The following is a 26,078-nucleotide window of genomic DNA, read 5'->3' as shown; positions in this document are numbered from 1 at the left end:
ACTTCAGCCATGAAAAATCGAATCAATACAAAGGTTTTATATACGTCAGTTCACAGCAAGATTGATTCTCGATACATGATTATCATCTGTAAATCAATCTGATCAATCAATCACAAAATTCGCGATTCTATGCTGATCAATTGACTGGATAGCACTTGCTTCTTGAACGCTAATAGATGTATAAAGCTAGCTAAGGGCGCAGCAAAATGGGGGCATGAACATTCTCGACCATAATCCCCATCTCCTCTTAACTCCATAGAGAATGAAATTGAGTACATCAGTCTCAGTACAACTTGTTGAAACCAGAGGGTGACGCATTATCCCCAAGTCTAGGCAGGAACGCTTCCCTTTCAAGAGAAATTTGAAGGTATGACATAATCTTAGAAAACGACATCCATAGAATCGGTGAGCAGCAAAACGAGTAGGCGAATACCGAAAGTGCCCTCACAACACCATCAGGATACCAAGGGTAAGCCATTACAATTAGGGTTCCCAAGATTTCAATCCATGGCACTAATACGGGAAGCATTGGTAGAAGAAAAGCGTTGGTTGCAATGCAAGAAAGTGAGAAGGCACCGAGCAAATAGAGACTCCAGCCAATAACGGGGTGAATAGTGTGGGGTATTAAGAAGAAAGGGACAATATATGCAGCAAGAATGGACCATACGGCAATCAATTTGTAGCCCATTTGTATGAAGAAGATGCTCTTTTCTTCTCGACGATAACATAACTTGGATAAATTGGGTCGCGCTACACGAGCCACAGCCATTATTCCTATGTAGAATACAGCTTCGATGAATACTATAGGCATTTCTGCACCGTACCTGTTGGAAAGCGATAAATCAACAGATTAGAGATCATGTTACATATTAATCAAGACCATGTTGGCAAAAGAGATGCACGCTTTATCAAGAATGCAGAGCCACAGATGATAAAGAATTTGAAAATAACCAACGTCAACAGCAAGAACGCCAAGGATAGAACCACAAGGAGCACGGTCCCCCCTTTCTTGAAGGAAAAGAAAAACAATTTTGGTACTTAATGTAAAGATTTTTTATATCATCATATCAAACTCCTCATTCTCTCACTGAGAAGTCATGTACATGTAACTGTACGTTTTTGTCAAGGTTTCGGAAAAGCCATACCCTAAAGTTTGAAGCCGTTGCTTATGCCATTGGAGTCCCAGAGGTAGAACTGGCCACGACCACCAATACCATGGTTTCAACCATGGAGCACCAGGAAAGGTGACAACACTGTTAGGTCCACAGGGTACACTCCACCGGAGCCTAAGATCTAGAGCCAAATAGCGACATGATATTAATAAGATACTAGAAAACATGATCATGAATGTGCAAAATCATCAAAAAGTAAAGATCTTGACGTGCTTACAATAATAAGAAGCATCCATTTGGTAGCCTAGAGGAAGTCTATATGTTCCTTCAAGCTTTGTTCCATTTGAAGAAGGATTAAACATTGGCCGATCTAGTAAATCAAGGAAGTAACTTCCAATAAAACCTTGGTCTGCACCATCGGGGTTACTTCTCTCTTTCTCCAACTCATGAATCATATCATTGAACACCGTCACCGATGGCTGCAGTAATCACACATGAATTTTCACCGAGAAATCAATTATTTGCTACCCTGATTATCTAAACTTACATACTTACGGTAAAATAGACAAATTTTCTCTAAACCATCTAAATCAAATCTCGGTTCCACTCTGATCGGTAGGCATTTTAGTATTTTAAGCATCCAATATAAGCAAAATACGTTCTCAAGGGAAACATACGCTAGGGGCGAATCGTTCACCTGCAAAACAAAGAGACCGGTGTGGAAGATACATGGATTGATGAAGACTGCACAAAACTGCCCACATTGGAAAAGTTCATCAGTTCTTTGGAGGAAGAGGTTGTCAGCGTCAAGCATGACCACGCGCTCGTAATCGATTAAATTCCATGCATAAAGCTTGTTCAGTGTCAGCTTAAATCTCCAGTCAAAATTAGATTGGCTGCTATATGGATTTAGTATATTGTTAACTCTCATCACATTCGCCCCATCTTCCTGTTCCCTAAATCACGAAAAAGAAACGACCGTTTTATTCGTCACAAGTCGAACATAACAAACAGAAACAAGTTTTGTTTTTGAATCTAGCGAGACTAGTTGATATATCACTCAGGATTACGCCATACATATACCAGTCGTCGCACCGCATACAAGTCTTGTCTGATGCGAGGATCTGTTACATTATTCATATCCACACAATTAAAAACTAAGAAGGTTTTTTCTGTAATAACTAAAACTCTCAATTTTGCAAGAAGGCGTAATGATTCTATGATAATATTTTTCTACAAATATAAACCGCCCGACAAATAACATCGTATCATGCCGCCTCCTTCCCATGATGACAAGATAACATTGTCCAAGTCGACATCAAACATAACTAATATATTATAATAATTAGATTGACCAGTTCGAGATTTATAAACAACACAGTGGGTGGTGGACACCAGATAGAGACAGACGAAGAATGTGTCCTACTCGCCAATTGGAAGCCCCCATCAAGCAATACTCCAATATCTTGTTTTATTTTTCAGAAAATATAACATTGATGTAATAGAAAAAAAAAATAAAAATAAAAATATAGTTTGAAATAAGATACCAAGAATTAAGACACAGAGAGACCACTTGTGAAAGTTGACCCACTAACTCATTAATACGATAGGCCATTGATGTAGCTTAACCCAGTCGGCATTCTTAGCTAACTCCACTACACATTAATATATATTTTAGAAAAAAATATATACATCTATGATTGTCCAATTTTATGGCAAAAGCGAAGAAGGCGTACATATTCATCAAGAATCACGAATCAATGTGCTTCTTTTTCACGCCAATTCATTTATCACACCAACAAATCACTATATATAGATATAGACATATTATATTTTATGAAAAGAATAATGGCGTGCCCTTTTATCATCTCCATTGGCCTAATTTTGAGAATATAATATTGCTATTATTAACCGAGGATTGCATGCGATTGATTATTTGGTCACGTGTTGACCAACTCTTTTCTTACAAACAAGATTCAAGCCCGCGAAAAAGTAAATATTGTTCTTTCTCTTTATCAAATTATTCAGTCCAAAATCTCTTAATACTGTAGAATCTAATTTGGGCACCATTGAAAAAATTTGAAATCACCTTGTCGATTTAGTTTTCTTTTTCGCGTAAAAAGTAAACGAAGGAGCCAGGAACCCACCAAAAGTCTTTCCCTTTCCTGCCCCATTACAAAGTCCGTAGATAGAGTCAATATGTCGTGGAAGAAAGAGATCGATGAAGAATTATGAGGTGAACCTCGCCTATTCAATCATGGAGTATATCAAAGCTTTATATATATAACAAGATGTTAAATTCATTTCCAGCAACAGGAAATAACGTCAAATTCACCCAAACGTCAATATTCTAATAAAGAAAGAAACTTGCCACGGGCCAATGAAACTGTCCTGTTCATTTCAAAACAATATCTGTAATAAAGTCCAAAAAAAGAAATGCATTTTCCACTCCAAAACAACCAAGGATTTTGAAAATAATCAAACCACCCAGAAAATGAGAGAGAATGTGAGGAGCCAGGTTGAATTACTTACAGAGCTTGAACCCAGTGGTGGGGCACATCCATGGAGGCAATGACAACAAGATCAGCATCAACCTCGAGCTTTCCGAGAGATCTGAGCATCACACGCGTGGCCACGTAGAATTCGTAGTCCCTGGGAGTACCCATATACATAATTGTGGCATACGCGTTTTTGTGAACCCTCCTCTCGCACACTACACACGCTGCAGCAAGATTCAAGACCAACCATCCGATTAAATAACTCAAACCCGCTTTTCTTCCACCGACCTTTTCACCCATTTCTTCTTCTCGATTTCGATGCCCTTAAAACATCCCAGATGGAGATTTCAGCTCCCTTCGTATCTTTGCGTTATTATATATATAAATAGAAACAAATCTTCAAAGATATTTCCACCTTTGAAGTGCGCATATATATATAAATGTGTTTATATATATACACACTCGTAAGATCGAAGCTTGGGGTGTGGTGATTGATGGGGTTTGGTTTTCTCTGAAAATGATAGCGAAATGAGGAGATATTTTGAAGGTCGAATCTCGGAACACCGTTGTGTGTGAGTTCAGTGTGTGGACATTGAACAAAGGAACACTGTATGTACATTTGTGTGTCGGAGGATATAAAGGAGGGGTGGCTACTGCCTACTGGCTAGGCTTTTCGGGCTGGGCCTGAGGCTTGGGGAATGATAAATTAATAATAATTGAGAAAACCTGGGTTTAATGATTTTACGCCAAATTGTCCTTAATTAAAATTTTTCCTCTAATTCAAATTCAATTTTTCATTATTCTACATTTTTATTGTCGAGTGATTTGCTTCTTTTTATCGAATATATTATTCAGTTTTTGGTTAAATTTTAAAATTATATTATTCAAATTATTAGAAAACGAAGTAACTTGATATACTTTGACTCCCATTTAGATACATTCCAAGTTTCTCCTAATAATACAACATTTAATTACAAAATATTGATCAAATATTTACAAAATATCAAATTTTCAAAAAATTATCACCAACACTTTCTCAAGGATTAATTTTCTAAGTTTGCTTTTAGAACCGATTCATAAAATTTATTATTTTTTATTACAAAACTTAAAAATATTACTTTTCAAGATATCTATATGACAGACATAATAGATTGATTCGTTTTTTATAGTAAAATTTATTTAATTTTTTTAACAAAAACAAGCATGGGGGATGATGTAATGGGATATATATATATATATTTATTTATTTATTCCTGAAATTTTATTTTATTATTTTCTTATAGTATTTTAATATTATTTCTTTTTGAAACATTGGAGTGATATAGGTTTTTTTTTTAATCTTGATTAATTTTTTTTTAAGAAAATGACCTCATCAATTGTATTTTTAAACTTGAGGAGATTATTTTTTAAAAAAAAAAATTGAACAAAATTATTTAATTAATTTTTCCTGGGTGATATATCTGGGTACGGTTGAGCTGTCCTGGCGTGGACTTATTTGTGGGGGAATTCCCATTATAATTGGTTGATTAATTCTCAACCAATTCAGAAAGTTAAGTACTCATATTAATTGTTACTATTTGATATATCAAATTACATTAATGCAAATTTGAAACCAATTATATGGACCTAATTAATGAATAAATAATATTATTTATTCAATATATTTCGAAAATAAATAGAATATTCAATATATTTCGAAAATGATATTTATAAGTGAAAATATATTAAAAATATTCATTGTTATATTTAATAGTAAATAGTAAGCACTAAATCATAATTAATTAATATTATTTGTGATTTATTGTTTTATTTATAGTATTTTAATAATTAAATAATATAATGTGCCATAATAAATTAGAACCAACATTGTGAAAACTTATTTATTTTTTCCTAACAGAAATTTTCATTCACGTCCTTATATTCAGTATATATGACAATTAGGTCATTTATCTAATACAAAAATTAAAATATGTATGCATGTGAGATAAGTGTCAAATTTTTTCAATATAAGGAAGATTAATACAAAAAACTCTTTCTATTATCTATCAATAAATGCTACGTGATTACTTTTTTAATTTTATCTAAGTACATTTATTTTTTTCGTGAAATTTAAATACTTGGACTGTGATTTTCAATGGCATCAACCGAAAATACTATAAATGATAGATGTTTTTCACTCACTTGTATTATTATTATTATTATTATTATTGGTGGTGGTGGTGGTTGTTGTTAATTCAATTATTAAATGTATTTAATTATTAATTAGTAGGTAAAGAGATTTTTTCCCCAAAATAAATTAGATATTATATTCGGTTAACGATATACGGGTAGTACATAGGATTCAACTATATAAAAATATATCCACGGTTCTTTGAAAAGACAACTAACAAACTGCAAAGGCGAAGTAGTAGTTTTATTTGTGTGTTTTAGTATTTATATATCTTACTTGAAAAGTTTACCGATAAAATAAGATATTTTTGACTCATAAAAAATATTAATCGAGAAATGTGTACGAGTAGAAAGAGATATGAGAGAAAAGACATTAAAAACCGACCTCATAACATATCTTACACAATATTCACGTGATGAATATATTTCACACGAAAATTAATCATACGACGTCGAGAAATATATATTAACTTACGCTACCTCAAACTTTACCAACTCATCTATGCCTTGAGGACATTTATATATCTTTGATATTCTTTAAGTTGATCTATTGGATGATAATGATATCGAGTGGTATAATCATTGAGTATGTCTCTTGTGAGACGGTCTCACGAATCTTTATCAATGAGACGGGTCAACCCTACCGATATTCACAATAAAAAGTAATACTCTTAGCATAAAAAGTAATATTTTTTCATAAATAACCCAAATAAGATATATGTCTCATAAAATACGACCCGTGAAACCGTCTCACATAAGTTTTTGCCATAATCATTTTAGTCATACCACCATTTTAGTTGTCTAAATGCTTTTATATTCACGTAGTATCACTCGGATACCGTAATGATCCAATAAATCAACTTAAAAGAATATCAAATATATCCAAAGTCTCGGTTTTACATTCATTGGATTAACCAAATGGTACAAGTATTAAAATTTAGTTTTTACTATGAAAAACTTAAGATGTATTTACGATATTTTTCTTAATATAAATTAGTGATTCGTACATGTGATGTAAATTAATTTAGTTAAAGTAGAGGGACTACATATGTAAATAGAATTTGCTGTCACATTGACAACTGAGATTGATTACTATATACTACTCAAATTTAATTTGTAGTATAGATTATTATTAATTAGTTTCGTAAAAATATTATTTTTTGTTGGAATGGTTATTATAGGAAAAATAGGGGTTAATTAATTTCCATATATTTTTTTATTTTAGTATTTATCATTATAACAAGCCTTCTTCTTTATTTAGTATCGCTATGGAATGAATTTTTTTATTTTGATTTTATTTTTCTCATGTCATTGTGACCTTGTCACCTACCATGGAAACTATCGGACTATTTACAAATATTAATTAACTACAAACTGCCCGTGATAAGTGACGAATCAGAGAAATTTTATTATTTTGGCGTTGATTTAAAATTAATTAAAGCCTTTGTCTGGGAAAAAAAATTCATACCCATCAAAATCATTTGATTTTAAAGTTATTTAGACATTAACTCAATTAAATGTTTATATAAAAAAACTAAATTAAAAGATTCAATAAAAATAAATGTAAGATGATATTTTATTGGGTTCAAATATAAAATAAATTTTGATACCGTCAAGATTACAGCAGCGAAAATTTTCTTATTTATTAAATAATAAAATAGATCGATTCATTTTCCTTTCAAATATATATATATATACACGACTGATATATATAAAGGATACACTATTTGCTAGACACCTCGTAGAGGTCTCACAATATTCACCACAATATTTTATGAAATGTCAGATCGATCGTCTCCTCATACATACATTCAAAACTCGAAAAACATACTGCATTAAATACATCTATAATATTCACGTGAACATTATAATTTTAAATATATATATATATGTTAATTTTAGATAATTTTGAATTAATTTTATATTAGTTCGGATTATTCATTTTAAAAAATTAAATTATAATAGAGTTTAAAATTTNGATGGATAAATGGACAATTTACTTTTATTAATTATATTCTATGGTCGTCCCATGTTTTAATGGGCAAGGGCGACCACCATACATTTTTTACCATGGTATGTTCCACGATAATAGTAGTTTAATTTATAGTATGATTTGTTCTTGTTAAAGAGTAGTCGATATATATAATATTTAAATTGTTGTATAAAATATTACAATTGTATGTACAATAGCCTTTTCGGAACATTTCAACGGTGTTTCGACTTTGTGGCACGGTGATACATACATGGCCCAAACAACAACATTATTATAATTAAGCATGTGTTGCTTGTAATTTAATCTTACAAATTACCGACGTTTTCTAGGAATTTTGAATACAAAGTCGTCCATTCTTGATTATCGAATACAACAATGTCGATCTATGCAAATATATTTGTTTGCCCACCCACGCCCATCTTTGGGACGTATAGCAGATTTTACAATATTTGAATTGCGGAGTGATTTAAATAATTAAAAAATACAAAAAAAATTATGAGACTGTCTCACAAGTTATTTTTATAAGACATATATCTTATTTAATATGACCCAAAAGAAAATTTATTTTTTTTACAAAAAATTTTTAGATATAGATTGAATCGACTCGTCTCGTGTATATAAATCTGCGAGATTGTTTCACACGATAACTGTTAATTTAAAAAACTATACCAAATAATAGGACGTTTGTATTTTTATAAATATATTTATAATTTTGAATATTTTTTTCTGAGAATAATAGTGTTTTTCAAATAGTGTCCAATCGATTAATTATATAATTTTTATAAGAAAAAACAGGATCCATTTGTAGTTTTTTTCCCTCCATGGTAATTATATCCAGATAAATCTTAGCTAATTATTTTGAATTTATGTATATTTATGAATAAAATTATTTTACATATATATAAATAACGAATTAGGAATAACAAAAACTGGAGCGCAAATAAAATCGATTTAGTCCGAACTTCATATATATCTATACTATTCTATATCATATTATTAAGTGTGAGATCTTTAGAGTAACTACTTTATAGGACATCAATATATTTTATTCCATAATTACCTTTCTTGTCATACTAAAAATCTCATCAAGTCACTCTAGTTTTTAAATAGAAAAAATCTAAAAAAACGTATCTTTTAAATCAAACAATTCTTCTAAATTGAAAATAATTTCATGTTAATTGTTTAGTATTATTTGATCAAATTATATATTTATTTATTTATTTATATATAGACACACACACGCATGATCTTATAATGCTAGAAGTCAATTCTTTTGAATTTTATAAATATTTTTTTCTTGTAAATCATAAGAAATCAACAAATAGAATTAACAGCGTAAATTTGAAAATAAAGGACAATCAATGTGTGTGGTTAGCAACTCACCAAACACGTGACATGATTGATGAAGGCAAAATGTTGCCTACTTAAGTTGACTAATTACAAATGCGAGACCAGTTGCCCCTCTACTTCAGCAACTTAATTGATGGAACGTTTGACTTTGGGAAGGTTTGCCAACAATATCAAATAATAAATATGGTTTTTTTTTTCCTAAAAAAATTATAAAAGAATGGAAGTTTTTATTAAAAACTATTTTTAAAATTGTTATCCATGTAATCATTTGTAGTTTTTATTTATTTATTTGAGCTTACAAGTGGTAGTATTCAAATTTTGTTTTTGAATTTAAAAAATATTGATTAATCCATTAATAATTAAATAATTTAACAGGAAGCAATAAATTAATATGCATTGAACGAAATTAATTAATTTTAAATTTGAATGATCACCACTGTTTTCCAGTTAAACACAATCTGTAAAATATAGAGTACATACCTTCCAGAATTAAATAAGGTTAGATATATACTAAACCAAAATAGGGGACATAAAAGTAAACCTTAGCAAACTATGAACAACTTTATTTACCGATCGTTTCAAAAAAGTGCACCGATCGGACTGGTCATGTACCGATTCACAGGTACATGACCAGTCTGATCGGTTTGATCATAAAAATAGTTATTAGACTTGATATGGACCGGACCCGTTTAAATTAATTAATCATATGAACAATATTTTATGAGAAGCTATAATATATATTAGTTCTTTTTAATACTTGTGTTGAATGTTGTCAGATTTCAATTTTGATATGTTGTATTTGTTATATTTACAAATTCATTTATTTTTCTGATGCATGTGGTATTTGTGTGAACACCTATGTGGCTCCGACACGACGTTGATGTTTTTAGTGTTACACATTATTTAAGATGAAAAAAATACTAAAATTACCAAAAATTGAAAAATGAAATACTCACAGTGAAATTAAATAATACAAGGAACCAAAATTAATAAATAAATAAATATATATAAAAGACAAAAATTACAATTTTACCTTTTTCCTCCCAATTTATTAACCAAATCATAAAAAAAAATGTAAATATGACGTAGGTTGGTTGATGCATGAAAAATAATTGAAGAACTCCATGGAAAATATAGTAATTGAAAATTTTCTATTTTGATATTCTCTAGTTCCCATATATGAAATCAAAGAAGTACCAATTAGTTTTTTAATCTGTTAGCTTGTATGATTGACTAATTAACTCATATGATAATATAATTATAGAATAATTATACATGAAAAGTCTCCGGGCATTACAATTAATTAATCAGTACTCTACAACTTTATTTGGTCCTCTCAAATATTTGACCTGGGATTAAATTCCTTGATAACCCAAATTAAATAATGATGTTTACGACCGGCTACATCGGTCTTCGGTCGTTCCATTTGTATTTCATCTACGAGATGAGTTCAACACATCTTGTAAAAATATGTTAAATAATACTTGCTTATTTTGCCCCAAAAAAATATTAGGTTATTTACTTTTTTTAAAATGATGTGAGAACTCGAAACCGTTAACCTTGGGTGTATAATGGGTAAACCCTCGGGCAGTGACGGAGCCAGAAATATGGCTCTGCCCGGGTTAGAATTTTAAACTCTAGAATCTTTTAATATTTTAAATTGATCTACCCGGACTAATATAATATTATTGTAAAATTATACAAAATTTACATATAAATTTTTTTTAAAAAAAATTGGACCACCCGTGCTTTAACGCATGTGTCTCATCCTCTGCCCTCGGGCTAACCCAATATCATGCAAATTACTCTAAGCAAATTATGTGCAATAAGTTCGTCCGAAAAAGTGTAGGTTGGGGAAATCAAACTCATGATCATCGATCAAACTTTTAACTACTCCACAAACTCGAACATCCGCTACTTGGTTGGTTCTTTTCTCTTTTAATGTTGATGGAAATCCTGATATGATTTTAAGGGTGTAAAACCAGAACCCAGGTATCCAAGCGTACGTACAAGCGCAAAGGAAATAAATTGAAGACAAAAAATAAAATAAAATCGTTGGATAATGAATATATCAAGACATGCAAAAGCACTAGCTAGCTATTACTAAAGAGTGCTTTTATCTACTCAACAAGAAACCTAAATGCCAAGAAATTTAAGCCAGATAATCTCCTGAACATTACGAAACTCTTCTACTCACGAGTAGTTCGTACTATATATTCAGAACAAACGAACTTGCACACGGCCAAGGCGAAAGCGCATGAGCACTTGAACTTCACCGAAAATAATGACAAACACCGAACGTTTGAATATTAGACTACCACGTTATCTCGCCCTAGAATGTGGTTATGTTGTCGTGTAAGCAATTGTACCCTGCCGAAGAATAAAGACAGAGAAAATAACAGCTTCAAAAAAAAAAAATGGAAGAGTGTATATATATATATGCATTTGAAATATATGGTGTATACATCACTACATGAAAAACGGAGATTAGGAACCGTAAACCGGTTGCAAAATATGAGATGAAATGCATATATTATATATATGTAAAATCTAATATGCATGCATTGGTTTCTTTGATCAATCAATTCGATTAATTTCAAAGTATATTTTTTGTAAAACAAAGTAATTTGTTTTAGTTTTTTCCTTTATACATGATATATATTAGATAATATAGTAGATATTTTTTTAAAAAAATTGAACCCTTGAAATACATAACTAATGAGATAGACTGGCAAATCGAACATAACAAAGATGAAGTACCCGTACTCTTTTATTTTATTTATTTTTACATTTTAAGCGAGCGCGCGCGCAAGCGCACACACACACACACATATATCGCGCAAGAGCGCGCGCGCGCGCACGCACACACACACACACACACACACACACACACATATATATATATATATATATATATAGTTAGAATAAGCTCGTATCTTACGTTTAATTCCAAGGTTAACCAATAAAACTGAAGACACTGTATAAATTTTTAGTACACAAAATTGATATTTTATGCATCTATCACTAATTACGAATGCATTTAGAATCAATATGCTTCGCTCCTTACCTGAGATTTTTGGGACCTAAGTCGGGCTTCAATAGTTGGACCTCTCGAGTAATAGTATTATCCTCATTTTCCCATTAAGGAATTTTTTTTCAAAACTAAATTAACCTTTATATTTTAGATTTAGACTCAAACATATAACATGCAAAATACTTGTTTATGCAAAGTTAACAGCTATTGGAAATTTGTTTATGATGGATAGTTTTAAATCACTATTTAAAAATTTCGACACGATATTAATAAATTCTAAAAATAGGGTTAATAAAGCTGGAACAACAACAATAATAATAAAAATAATTTTAGATATTTCAACTAGAAAATCATATACAATGAACAGAAAAGATGGATCAACCCATATTTTTTTTGTTAATCCCAAGTACACGAACTGAATAGATGAAATAATGTAACAATAAAATCGACTTGGAATTTGCAAACCACATAAGCATATTATTATACCTTGTACGTCTTTCATTAATTATATATTGTGATTACAAAATCATGTTAACTATTTTGATCTCATTAATTATATTCCAACCTCTAACATTCTGTGATTTACCAATATTCAATATTGCATATCAATCGACATGAAATTTACCCAAAATATTATCAGATATGCTTAATCCAGTAAAGAACTTCAAAAAAGAAATGGAGTTACTTTCCTATTATAGATTAACTCCCAAAGCCGAGACCAAAAATAAAAAGAAATCCACCCTCCCATACAGAGTAAAAATTATTCTTAAAAATCAGTGAGTAAAGAAATCAATAGCCGTCAAATCAAAGTGCAATCATTGATAGTTCATAGAAACTTTCCTCGACGGACTCTGCATCCCTAGCATGTCTGAGCCTCTCGCACACCAACCGCACGGCCCTCTGCCACCGGTCGCCGCCATCGGGATCTGCACTGAGTGATATCTGGCTCATTTGGAAGAAGAACAATCTAATGCTATAGAGCATGTTGATGAAAGTTTCGCGCACATGGCGTAAGCTGAACACGAATTTGAGGACCAAAGGACATATCAACACGGCCATCGCAGGCGTCAGGCCTCGCGGGGTGCCGCCGAGGACACCGAGCTTTGCTAGCGCCACGACAGCACCGAAAACCATGTTGTTGGGTGTTGGAAGAATGCGATAAGAGAGAGGAGGGACATGCGGGCATAATATATATTGTCCCTACCAATAAATATATAATTCAAAAGGTATATATAAATAAATAACATTCGAGTATGTCGAGTACAACGTTTAATTTATTACAATATTTTTGACATAATTATATTTTAAATTTATACAGCATCAAATTTCATCATTGTGCCAACTATCGAATTGGTTTTATAATCTTTTGTCCTTCTTAATAGCTTCGAAGTCGGTCTCGCCTTAAATTTGGACAAAGCTTTTAGCGAGTACGAAGTTCTTGAATCATCGATCCATTGCGTGGAAAAAATTCATTCATTTGCTAACTTAGAAGAATCATTAACTGGACAAGACAAAAATTGTGGCCCTAAAAGTAGTTGTCAGGGGAAGTTTCCTAGCAATTTCCTTAAAATCTCGCTGGGTCCCATAATTTCGGATTCTATCATGTAAAGCTGGTACTATTTTTGTCTATATATATTTTGAATTTCGTATGTATTGATCATGCAACGGTTTAGTATATCGACGCTTGATCAGTAATGTTTTCCAAGCATGTATTTTTCCGGTATAATCCCCATTTCGCTTTTTGAGGGATAATGTACACATGTTTTCACATTTGTTTATATACAATCAAAATACACACATTACAATAATGAAAAAGTATTTCTCGAATAAGACGATACATACATATAGTAAGTTTGTTATGATTAATATATATATATATCTCCATTCCAGATGTGGAAGTGGGGGGATGTCGTATGTCACATTTTACTGACGTAGAAACATTAAAATATGATAGGGGATTTTTATTCTTGTGCTTTTTATATTTGTCTTTTTACGAATTTCGTAATTTATATCGTTAAATCTCAATCTCGACATCTAGATCTCTTTTTGATGTTGTTATTGGTCATTTTTCTGAAATTGCATTTATGTGACATTAATGCGACCCTGACGTGTTTAATATCACGTCACTGTTTCAGATGAAAAAAGACTAAAATTTTCAGAAAAACGGAAGATACATTATCAAGGCTTAAATTTGATATAATGGAAGACCAAAATTGTAGAGAATCAAATATAAAAATGCAATTTTCCTAACATGATATGTATATCAGTGGCGGAACCACATGGTAAGACACCCGAGCTTTAGTCCGGGTGGCCCAATTTTTTTTTAAAAAATTTATAGCAGATCAATTTAAAATATTAAAAGATTATAAAATTTAAAATTCTAGCTCAGATAGAGATATATTTCTGGCTCTGCCACTGATATATATTATGAGGTTTTATTTTGAAATTATCTTTTATCATGAATTAGTCCCGTAAAATCTATTGATTTTCTAATAGTTGATTAAATTAATTCGACTACTCAAGATCAATCATACTTATTTCTGGGAATTTTTTTAGTACATGATCGGTTAGAATGTTGATTTCAAAATGGTGTGATAGATCATTAAGAATTCACTTGGTTTCGGGCCAAGGAACCAGTAAGTTCTTAAAGTCGTTGCTAATTTCAAATTATTATATGTACGATTTCTTGATTACGAAGTGACGATTTTTTTTTTTTTTTTTTTANCAATGTATAAAGTTTATTGTGTCCATGATACTTTGTAATGACTAATCAGATGATGTACTCCTACTTTTTTTACCAACACATTCCAATCAGCGGGAAAATTACAAATTTAAATTTTAAGTAGGTTGTTGTTAACTTTAGACTTGTAAGAAGTGTTTTTAAAATCGAATCGGTTCAGCTGTTTTGATTGGGAACTAGTTATGGGTATGATCCGAAACAATCTTATAAATCGTTTTTACGATCAATCTGATCAGAACTGGTCAGATCGGTCTTGAACCGATGAACCAATACATCCATTTTTAAAAAATTTAAAAATTTCATTTTTTTCGTTTACAAATTTTATTTTTGTTTTATATATGATTATTTATATTTTGATTTTAAATAAAAATATTATTTCAATAATATTATATATTATTTTGATTTATTTTTTTAAATATAGATATAAAAATATTTGATTATATCNTGTGTAGGGTAAGATCCGTGAGACGGTCTCACAGATTAAGATCCGTGAGACGGTCTCACATGAGACTCACTATTATTTATATACATTTTAAAGATCTTTAACATTTAAAATATATTTATTATATTATTATTTTATACCATATAAATATTTTTCGATCCGACTGTCGGTTCAACCTGTTTATTATTATATATTTAAGATATTTATAATTTAAAATATATGATTTATTAAATTATATTATTATTTTATATAATATAACGGTTTTTCGGCATGATCTTCTGTTCAACCGGTCCGACCGATTGCACTATTTTTAAGGTATATTAGTTTTACAATCGATCTGGTTATGAAATAATGTTTGTACGTTGGTCTATTTTTTTATTTTAGCCATGTAACTTTTCGAAATTTGGTTTTCATACAATAATTTAAATTTATTTTTTTGTATCAAAAGATTACGCCTCGTAATTGATTATCGGAAGGTAATTGTATTGAAAATTAGGTTTGAAAATAAGAATTTCTTAGCAATTGATCTGTGTTAAGAGGGTGTAAAATTATATGGGGTGCAAATTTGAAGTTTTTTACACTGGGAATCAGATGCCTAGGTGCATCTATGCACTCTGGCTTTGCTTTTTACCAATGAAGTGGGAAGGATCTAATGACCTAGGTATGCTCCTAATAATGTAACTAAACCTTGAAACGTGTGTCATTAGCATGCTACAGTTCTTATAAATTCCGACAAGTTTAGAATGTGACGAGCAGAAAATCAAGACAATGGATTGAATCACTTGGTAGTATTTTTCCTTCATACCTACAAGCTTTGACTTTAGCCTTCAAGAAAACACGTGGATGTACAAGGTAGAACCGTAGAAACATGTGCTCATTAAATGAACCATGATTTTTCACACCAATAAAAAGAGTGCCGTGATTGGAAAAACACCAAGATGCCATCTCCTAGCGTGTATTGACATCTGTTTCCTAAACCAACAAAAATCCTTGAAACTCATGATCAGTAACATTAGATTCCGTTCACTGAATAATATGCCAGATATGTAATATTATTTATTTGTTTAACCTGATCAAGCTTTTTTTTTGTTGTACAACAACAATTACTCTGATTAAATGTTTTTCAGATTAAGGAAATTGCTACAGAGAACTTTCAACGAATATGTGAAGCTTATGAGATTTTAACTGATGAAAATAAAAGGTTGATATATGATATATATGGAATGGAGGGATTGACGTCTGGCTTTGAGCTTAGCCCTAGACTATCTTATTGCTTGTTTTGTTTTAGCTGAGCACTGATTTGCTTTGCAGGAGCTTTTAGCATTCTCCCTCTACACCTTATTTCAAATCTCGGCTACGTTGTCTGGCATTTGTTCAGTGTTCTGTTTTTCTTAGCACAGGTTCAAGAGGCAAGAGCGGGCAGCTCTGAAAGCTCAACATCTGTTTCAAAATGTGGCTGATAGGAAAAGAAACAAGCAGTTAGAAAGGGGTGGATTGGTTGTTAGAAAGGAATTTTATGGAAATTGTAAAGCCATGATTGATAGACATAAATTGGAAGAAACAGAAGATGAAATGGCTTCTCAAATCACAAATGTCACAGTAGCTCTAAATTTTCTTGTTAATGATTCTGGGCAACTCAAGGTTGGTCATGTGTGTTGCATATGTATGTATTAGTGTCTATATATATATGTCGTGACTGTTGACCAGTGATTAAATATGATGTATATTCTATGCAGTCTTGTTTTATTCAAACATGATTTGTAGTTTCAATGTGCCTCATCAGCACGACTATGTACACTACCTTAGCATTTTCCTTACGTAAAACAAACTTTTTAACACAAGAAGCATTTATTACCTCCCAAACAAATGGAGTGGCATCTCATGTTGCAATATTTTTTAGTTTAGATTGCTCTGTAATCCTAAAGATCTCTGATTCATTATCAGTTTTAATAAAACATTCAGTTCTTTTACCTAGGAATAGCGGTTAAAATTGTAGAAGTTGGGTCTTTTTTGGGTTTGGTACTAAATATCCTCGAGGATACTTTCATATGATACTTATATTTCTACATGTTTGTTCAGCTTCATGAAGGTGTGAAACAATCAAGAATAATGGGCTTTTGCGATCCCTGTCCGGAAGAACATATGTGGAGTGTACATATGGTGTAAGCAGATATGAGGTAGCTGTCTCAACTTATCAGTTGTACTTAATTTAATATATAAGTGTTGTTTAATGTAAAGTATGACCGCATGAAAAAGACGACATTCAAATTATGTATTCGTATGTGTGTATAAATATATAAGGTGTTGTTTAACTGATGCAAGCAACTACTCTATTAAAGTTCTTTTGAACGTCTTGTGTAGGAGATATGTAGGATTGAAAAGACTTGTAGACAAAACATCCAAGATTCTTCGAGACCCTCTATAGTGTCATTCATCATTGGAAAGAGTTCGGTGTCATCAATTATATTATTGCAAAACTTCAAAGTTCACACTGTGGATCATGCACCTTCTGCTAGTTTTCCACTTTTAGATGCAACAGCTTGTTGAGGATTATGGGTGGACATGATCCGATTAAGAATGAATTACTATGCAGATGGGATCGGCTATAGAGAGTTGGATGCAGCAGACAAAGAAAAAAGTTTTGGATATCTGAGAAGCATCCATAATCTGATCATGTCCACCCATGATCCTCGACGAGCCGCTAAAAGGTTGTTACATCTAAAAATGGAAGACGGTAACCACAAGGTGATCAACAGTGTGAACTTTGAACTTTTACAATAATATAATTGATTACATTGAACTCTTTCCAATGATGGATGACACTATAGAGGATCTCGAAAGAATCTTGTAAAAGTTTTGTCAATCCTACGTATCTCTTGCACAAGATGTTCCAAAAAGCTTTGATAGAGTGGTTGTTTGCAGTAGTTAAACAACACCTTATATATTTATACACGCTCACACAAATACATAATTTGTATATCACCTCGTTGATCACTTTGTGGTTGTCTTCCTCTGTAAGACCATCTCACAAGAGTTTTTGTGTGTGTACATATACATATATATTTACTCACTAGATTTATTATATTATAATAGTTTAGCATCTTAGAATAACTACTTGATATCATGATGTAATTTTAGACTTACTTAAAGTATCATTTTATGCAACGTGTAGATGGAAAATGTATACGTACACAAAATACCACCATTTTAACTAAAGTATTTAGGTGTTTCTTTAAAAAATATATATATAAACACACATAAATATACATATTAATATAATCATGGCTCCTTACGTACTGATAAAGGAACGGGTTTTTTCCTGCACCCTGAAGCTTGGATATTATATATTGAGTCGAGCTAATATAAATCCAAGTCCAATATGAAAAAAATATATATACATAATGTATCTTTTTCATTAATAATATTTGAATAAAAGCTTTTTATTTTTTTAAAAATTAAACAAAATACAAAATGAATTATTATAACCTAGTCTTTCTATCTTCTCTATTGGGACATTGAACCGAAGGATCATGACTGAATATTTATAACTAGCTAGTTTGTAAGATGCTCTTAACGTCAATAAAAACCGTATAAAGATATTCTTGCAAATCTAATCATAAGCTTCAGTGATTCCCAATTAATCTAATTTGGTAGCTAAGAAATTGTACAATAAAGGATTTTCAAATAAGAAAAAGGTGCATTATTTCTAGACAGCTCAACGAAATGAAACCTAGCATAGTCACGTACATTGTATTTGCATAATTTCATTTTTTTAAAAAAAAATTTGGGGTACACATATTACAAATACACAAAAACTCACGTGAGACGGTCTCACGAGTCAATTTTTTGAAAAAAATATTCTATTTGGGTCACCCACTAAAAAATATTATTTTTTTGGCCAAAAATATTATTTTATTGTAAATATGAGCAGAGTTGATTCATCTCACGAATAAAAATTTGTGATATCATCTCCACAAAAAAACCTACTATAAAGAGGACGGGCCCTCGGCTCTAAATATGCAATAATGTTTAGACCAAGTAAGTTATCATTGCTATATGAAAAAAAAAAATACTTTAGTTATCTAAAACAATATAAGAATTGAGTATGGGCAAAGGTATATTCACCGGAGTTAATGGTCCCCAGAAACGATTAAGGCAATGATATAAAGCATTAACGCAGTTTATAAGTTCGAGCAAGTGGGTGAGTTAAATATTTACTTGAATTTTTTTTAATTAAAAATAGAATAAGTAACACATATTAAAATTTGTGAACCCACCCATGTCATGTGTAATTTATTTTTTAATGACAATGAAATTTGCCGTCGTTATTCTCGACAAGAGTTATGTAAATTCTCGTGTAAATCACACCAGAAAAGTCACCTACGACATAATTTTCTAAGAAAATGTTGATAAAAAGAATAGAGTTTATTAAACTATGAGTAAAAAAAAGTCACTTATTTTACTAAATGGAACAACTTGAACGACCTATCTATCAAGTGTAAACTATTGACATGAGAAGAAGTTGCTGACAAAAACTTCCTATAAAAATGAATTTCCAATGAAAGTGACGCTACACATCATTATTAATTAAATAATCAAGTGTATGGCTAATTAAGTGGGAGGAAATAACTAATTTAATGAGAAATTGGCTTTCAGTCCTCGGCCGTCGATTTTTTTAGTGTTCAGTCTCTAAGTACTTTTTTAGTACCACATTTCCACATGAAATGTACCACATTTTGTATGACATAGTACCACAATTTTGTGGGTAGAGAGTAAACCGAAAGAAATATTTTGATTGGGGATTTTTTTATCAACTTCCCCATCATCCCTTTCCTGCTAGGATTGGAAATCCTGTATTTTACATATCCATACGATTGAGTCAATCATGGTCCTTGCGGATGGGATCATCCATATAATATACAAAAATAAACTCCAGATATTTGATATCTTTCTCTTTGAATAAGATCTCAATTCCAGCGATGGTTTCATTAGATATCTTACAACTAAAAAAAAGAAAAGCAAAGTTAATGTGTCTAAGTGTGGCAGGCCACGTAAAAACAAAGTAAAGCATTCAAGTGTGAGGCGCCCATGTGGTTTGTTTGTTCAAACAAAAATAGTTCAATTTCAAGAAATTATATAACATGCTGCACTAAGTACTATTTGATGAACTTCTTAGCATAAATTTGAGTGAAAGACATCCTACTCAAATAGAGGCATTTCATTTTTTGTAACAAGAGAAACTAATTTATCGTCATGTTTTTAGTAATGGGATGGGGGGAGTCTCGAACCGAGACATTTTTTACGTTAATTTATATTCTTGTCAGTTGATGCAATGAAGCTCGTGAAAATAATAACTTTATGATATATAGATTTCTGATGGCAAAATCTAACAAGTATGTATGCAAATTAATGTTTCGTTTCGTATAATGCAGCCACCTTATCTTTTATAACAAGTAATTCCAGCACAGAACTAGACAAACAGCTCAAGATGAAGCAAGTGTTACTGAAACGAGGAAAGATTGCGTGCAACTAAAGACAACAAAAAGTAGTTGCAACATATAAAACCATTCAGCTTTCACAAGGTACATTCACGATCATTCAATTTACCAATAATTATGTAGTAGTAAATCAGAATACGATCAACAAGACGCAAGAGTATTGTTGACAAGCGTTTGAGTTATCAAAATGAGTCACAAGTTTGGGAGCCGATATTTTATTTCACTAGATAATAGATAACAAGGTCCTCCAAAGTCTAGGCTACACGCAATCCAAGCATCTTCAACAAGTCCAAACCGAAACTGATATAAGCTCGCATTGTTGCCAGCATAGCACAAGCGATGCCTGCCGCCTCTCTACATGAAATCCCCTAACTTGAGTTCTGTTCAGTACACATTCAGCCTGAGCTTCAGAGAAGTTACTAATTGGTGCAGGCAAGAAGCCAGCAGTAGTAAATAGGTTTCTCCATGGTGGCATTATGTCGGGGTAGAAAAGGCGGCCCAAAACTGTGTTTTCAATCCTAGGTTGGAAAAGGAACTTCTCAATTTTGTTCGCAGCATCAGAAGCCATGCTAGCAGCATCAACCGAGCCAAGTAAAGCTTCATAGTACCGAAGAGTGTGAAGAATATGATGCGAGAAAGGGAGGTCGATTCGCTCAAATCCAGGGTCCAGTGAGACTATGATTTTTGGCGAAAGCTTCTTTATAAGACAAATATATGAAGGGAGTGAAGGGAGACAACTTGTGAAGGACCATATGGGGAAATTCACAGCAATGACCTCACTCTCTGATGCCCTAAACAACGGCACAGAGCCAGAATTTGGATCAAAAGAATCAATATTCACCACGTCAAGCTCAAATTTAATTCCAAGGTCATTAGCAAAATGTGCTAAGTTTTCGTGCATAAGGCTAATCTCAATTGCATGGTAAGTACATGGAGAAACAAAGGCAGTTATCTTCAAAGAAGTCGCCCCACCATTTTTTCTTGGAAGCTCTTGCAAGAAAGAAGACCAATGAGCACCAAAACCAATATCAAAATCTATTATATGCATTTGTTTTGCATCATCAAGGGCTTCGAGAAATGCCTGGTTAGCAGAAAAATTCGTGAATTGGATAACTGGAGAAACTTCAGAGAACACCTTATAAGCACCCATCTTGAACATACCATCCAATGGTGTTGGAATTCTTGGAGGTACGGCAGCGATATGGTTGGGCACCAACACCGACTGCAAAGCCTCTTTCACATAAAAAGCAGATCTTAGAAATGGTTCTGCAATTGGAGAGAGTAATTGATTGAGCCGCGCCAATATCCCCTGCGCGATAGAGAAATTACCAGCCATCATGGACTCAGCCGCCTTGTAGAGAAGGTCACATACAACCTGTTGCTGCTCATTTGGAATTGTACTCATTTGCCCCAAGCAACTATCTACAGTCTCGTGTTTGGGCACCAATAATGGCTTCATCTTAAGGTCTTCCAAAGGTTGCAGAATCTGAGGTAACTGTAGCTGTTTCATCATCAACAGTTCAAGGCCAGAATCCACAAATTGAACACTGCGGTTCTGAGAACATAACTTTGAGTTAACGATGCCCACATTCGGATGATTTTGGCATGACTGTATCCTGTGTTGCTGCTCTTGTTGAGTACCAAAAATTGATGGGTTAAAATTGGTCATGCTCAAATTTGCTGCATTTTGAATCAGTGATGGATTTAAACCTGCTTGTGGATTAAAAATCACAGCTTTGTCCTCTAAAGTCTCATGTTCAAATAGTGCACCAGAAGCCAAACATGCCGAAGTGTTGCCATTGTTATGGCTAAGCACACAACTTGAATCCAAACCAAATAAATCCTTATTGTCATTAAATAAAAACCCAGATTCAGAGAGGCTCAAAAGAGGATTATTATAGGTAGAGAAATCATTACCCATAACTGTGGAACCAGAGAGACCAGTAAATTCAGGACTCGTATCCATGTCTCCAAAACCCGTATAGCATTGAAACTCACTTTGATTTCCTGCTACCAAAAACAGCTTCAAAATCTCACTTTGACAGGCAGCAGATTCAGACAAGTTCCCCTTTTCTTCAACTCCAAGATTGAATTTTTCAGAGCGCGAATGGCCGCCAAGCTCCAGGCCACCATCATGAACGGACTGTGGGTCAATAAAATATCCCTCTTCTCCACCACCGCCGCCGCAGGAGGTTACGGAGGTTACTATTGAATGCTTATTTGCAGACATAATTCCTGCTTGGGTGGCGTTATTGAATGAAGGGAAAGTAGATGTGGAGGTGGAGGGGCTTGGACTCCTGGTGTCCAGCACAGAAATTGGCTCGATCTTCGTAAAGGTTCCATCTTTCTTGAAATTTGCTTCAAAAGTCGAAGAAGCAAAACCGCCACCAGCACCTTCAGCTTGTAAATTGTTGTAATTATACTGCATTTCTATCATCTACGAAAAAAAAACCAACAAAAAAAAAATTAAACAACAAAATCAAAGAAATATAGATAAGAGGAACGAAGAAACAAGAAAGTACCATACATATCTGGGTCAAGTTTCGTTTCTCTTAAACTGTTTTTTCCACTCCCTCTTCTTCTCCCAAGATTTGAGACGAGTTTCTTGAAGAAGATAATGAGGTTAAAATCAAAGCCAAGAATCTCTTGAAGAACAACCCATTAGCCCTAGGAGAAGAAGAACACCAAGACCTTCACCTCCCACCAGTCTTCTGAAATTTTCATTCTAAACTCCATCCCGGTCCTCCTAGTCGCTTCCCCTCTCTCTCTCTCTGTAGATATATGAATCTCTCTAATTCCTCTGACATTAAATTTTAATTAATAATCAATAACAAAAATAATATTCTAATATAGAATACAGAGCCTCAATATTAAATTTGAACTGTTTTTACTCGTTTCTTTTTTGGTTCTCCCCGGGCTTTTACTTTTTCCTTTTTCACTTGCTATGCGCTAATAGGGACATAGCAGCAGTAGTGTGTACTCTTCCCTGTTTTGCCATGAATGAGTGTATCATAAAAAAGGCAATAAAGTGGACCTCCCCCGCTGCCCATTTCCCTCTCTAGTCTCCATCTCTCGTTTTCAACCTCCATCTGATCTGCCATTTTCTGTATCCACAAAATTTTTTGTTGTTTGAGGCCTGCCCGTGCCCGCCTCTTGGACCTTCTTGTACGGTTTCGCTAGCTTGGCCCGAAAAAATTCGAAAATTATCATAAATTTGCCTCGATAAATATTGTGGCTTGTTATCTCCACCAAACACCCCACCTGTCTCATATTTGTTTTTCTTGCAGTTTTTGTTTACGTCAGACTTACAAATATTAAATGAAATAAATATATATAATCAATTAATATCTTATTTTTTTAACATCAAAGATGTCCAAAATACTAGAATGACGATTACTCTTGAGTTTTTAGGTTTTCTTTATTCTTTAAAATTATTTTTTCTTTATTAATGATGATACGAACATTGAAATTTTAATGTTTTAATTAATAATTGAATACGTCTCCTGTGAGACGGTCTCACAAATCTTTAACTTTGAGACGAGTCAACCCTAACGATATTCACAATAAAAAGTAATACTCTTAACATAAAAAGTAATATTTTTTCATGGATAACCTAAATAAGAGATATGTCTCATAAAATACGATCAATAAGACTGTCTCACACTAATTTTTGCTTTAATAATTTTACCGATAAAAGTAATATTCACACTCGATGGTTTATATTGGTGGGGTTGGAGAAACCGTATTTGATTGAGTCATTGACCTCATTTTAAGTGTTGAAGGTTGCCTTGTCGAATGGTGATTGGTGGATAAATTCATAAAATATTCACTTTTTCGCACGACCTATCTATCTAGTTTCCCACCGGATGGATTATTTCTTCTCCACTGTCCGTACATGCCGGGATATTAACATGTTCTATTACTGTCGCGATCTTGCTCGAGCTTGGGATTTTGCATCTGAACATGATCAACTTTAAACCCCCGCTATCCTCGTTTGAACCTCATTTTTCTAGTTGGGTTTTAATTTTTGTTTTTAATATCATTTTACTCGTCAACAATTTTATTTTTTTAAGAGTGTGAAAAAGAATGACAGGAAAAATAATAATAAAAGTAAATGTTTTTATTAAATGGAGATGGCGGAAAAAGTTATTTTGATCCTTATATTTTATATCTGAAAAACTCTAAGATAATAAATTTGGTCCAGCATAATTTCAAAATATCAACAAAAATTACAAAATAGTCTCATATATATTAAATCTATTAACTTCGCATTTTTAGGGGCAAGCTAGCAAAGCTGGACTCGGCGAGGCAACGAAGGTGAAGCCCCATCCGTGCTTGGAAAGCATATACATAGTTTCATCTTATGTTATGTTGATGTCGATGTCAGCGTTGCTAAATTTATCTCATTTTTTTCCGTTAGAAGATAGTGTTGATATATTGATTTTTAATTATATTCAATAACTTAATGTTTGTTAAATAGATTAAAATTGCACATAATTTAAAAAATTTACAATCAAATATAATTAAATTTTGAAATTCACATGTAATTTTTTTTTAAAAAAATATGCAAAAATAACAAAAATTAACATACCAAGTCATTGTCTAATTGAACTACAAACCTTCTCAAGCTCCACTTGACATCAATCGGTATTCTGGTAGTCGAATAATGTTCAGTGATTATATTTATGCACTTATAATATTTTATTAATAAATAATCTTTTATGAATAAAAACAATCTGGAATCAATCAATACTCATCATAGTGATTTCCTTCCGATGGTTAGTCATGTTCTTCTAAGTACAACAATGTGTTCCCATTTTTTCTTTTAGGTTGAGGCTGAAATGGAGAAAATGATGATATATTATATTTCGATTTTGTACAATTTTAATTGGAATTATAATATTGCTTGTGTGGATATTTATTTGGATAAATTATTTAACGATTTAATTTAAGCCCTAAAATCGTCATCTATAAGCTAGCTCATTTTAAACGCATTAGAAGTTTTTGCCCAATAATATTATAGTTAAAATTATAATATCTGACCTAATGTGTTAATGATATTATAGTATTTTTACAGAAAGATCCCTCTTCTGAAATTGATCGGGATGGGAAAAATCTCTACAACTTGGGTCGAGAAAAAGACGGATTGAGATAATTTCGAGGCGGGATTCAAAATGGGTTGAGATTTTGGTGGATTTTTCCAGCACTATTTGGACATGCCCTTAGAGCTCAAGCTCAAAGA

The 26,078-nt window shown here is 32.3% G+C and overlaps 2 protein-coding genes and 3 long non-coding RNA genes across 7 annotated transcripts; 1 reads left to right on the top strand and 4 right to left on the bottom strand.

Annotated features, from left to right (window-relative positions):
* Nucleotides 1–2: 2 nt before the first annotated feature.
* Nucleotides 3–4,216, bottom strand: LOC140978026 (putative glucuronosyltransferase PGSIP8). The gene is made up of 5 exons (XM_073442754.1): nt 3,645–4,216; nt 1,810–2,068; nt 1,390–1,591; nt 1,146–1,293; nt 3–824 (listed from the first exon to the last, which is right to left on the bottom strand). Exons 1-5 carry the CDS (start codon nt 3,908–3,910, stop codon nt 284–286), a joined length of 1,416 nt encoding a protein of 471 aa, XP_073298855.1. The 5' UTR covers nt 3,911–4,216; the 3' UTR covers nt 3–283.
* Nucleotides 4,217–11,159: 6,943 nt separating this feature from the next.
* LOC140978161 (uncharacterized) lies at nt 11,160–13,828 on the bottom strand. Its single transcript, XR_012175526.1, has 2 exons — nt 12,190–13,828; nt 11,160–11,492 (listed from the first exon to the last, which is right to left on the bottom strand). It is a non-coding gene; the product is annotated as an uncharacterized lncRNA (long non-coding RNA).
* A 2,419-nt stretch (nt 13,829–16,247) lies between these two features.
* On the top strand, nt 16,248–17,961 carry LOC140979319 (uncharacterized). Its single transcript, XR_012175715.1, has 4 exons — nt 16,248–16,384; nt 16,466–16,979; nt 17,418–17,610; nt 17,753–17,961. It is a non-coding gene; the product is annotated as an uncharacterized lncRNA (long non-coding RNA).
* LOC140978869 (uncharacterized) lies at nt 16,638–17,421 on the bottom strand. Its single transcript, XR_012175644.1, has 2 exons — nt 17,168–17,421; nt 16,638–16,794 (listed from the first exon to the last, which is right to left on the bottom strand). It is a non-coding gene; the product is annotated as an uncharacterized lncRNA (long non-coding RNA).
* Nucleotides 17,962–20,874: 2,913 nt separating the features above from the next.
* On the bottom strand, nt 20,875–23,828 carry LOC140978024 (scarecrow-like protein 6). 3 transcript variants are annotated; one of them, XM_073442753.1, is made up of 3 exons: nt 23,359–23,828; nt 22,754–23,273; nt 20,875–22,546 (listed from the first exon to the last, which is right to left on the bottom strand). In XM_073442753.1, exons 1-3 carry the CDS (start codon nt 23,359–23,361, stop codon nt 21,117–21,119), a joined length of 1,953 nt encoding a protein of 650 aa, XP_073298854.1. In that variant the 5' UTR covers nt 23,362–23,828; the 3' UTR covers nt 20,875–21,116. The 3 variants fall into 3 exon arrangements, with proteins under 3 accessions (XP_073298854.1, XP_073298852.1, XP_073298853.1); XM_073442751.1 differs by having other exon boundaries at nt 20,875–23,273; XM_073442752.1 differs by having other exon boundaries at nt 20,875–23,273; nt 23,364–23,827.
* Nucleotides 23,829–26,078: the final 2,250 nt, after the last annotated feature.

This window comes from Primulina huaijiensis, chromosome 6 (genome assembly GCF_012295235.1).
Source record: "Primulina huaijiensis isolate GDHJ02 chromosome 6, ASM1229523v2, whole genome shotgun sequence".
Taxonomy (NCBI): domain Eukaryota; kingdom Viridiplantae; phylum Streptophyta; class Magnoliopsida; order Lamiales; family Gesneriaceae; genus Primulina; species Primulina huaijiensis.
Note: the sequence above shows the minus strand (reverse complement) of the source record. Positions and strands in the feature narration are given on the sequence as shown.

Bases quoted from the DNA above. Each gene is read 5' to 3' on its own strand.
- LOC140978026 (XM_073442754.1), bottom strand. From the start codon at position 3,910: ATGGGTGAAAAGGTCGGTGGAAGAAAAGCGGGTTTGAGTTATTTAATC. The intron at 1,592-1,809 runs GTGAACGATTCG...TGATTACTGCAG, and splicing joins CCGGTCTCTTTGTTTTGCAG to CCATCGGTGACGGTGTTCAA. The intron at 825-1,145 runs GTATGGCTTTTC...GCTTTCCAACAG, and splicing joins CAACGGCTTCAAACTTTAGG to GTACGGTGCAGAAATGCCTA.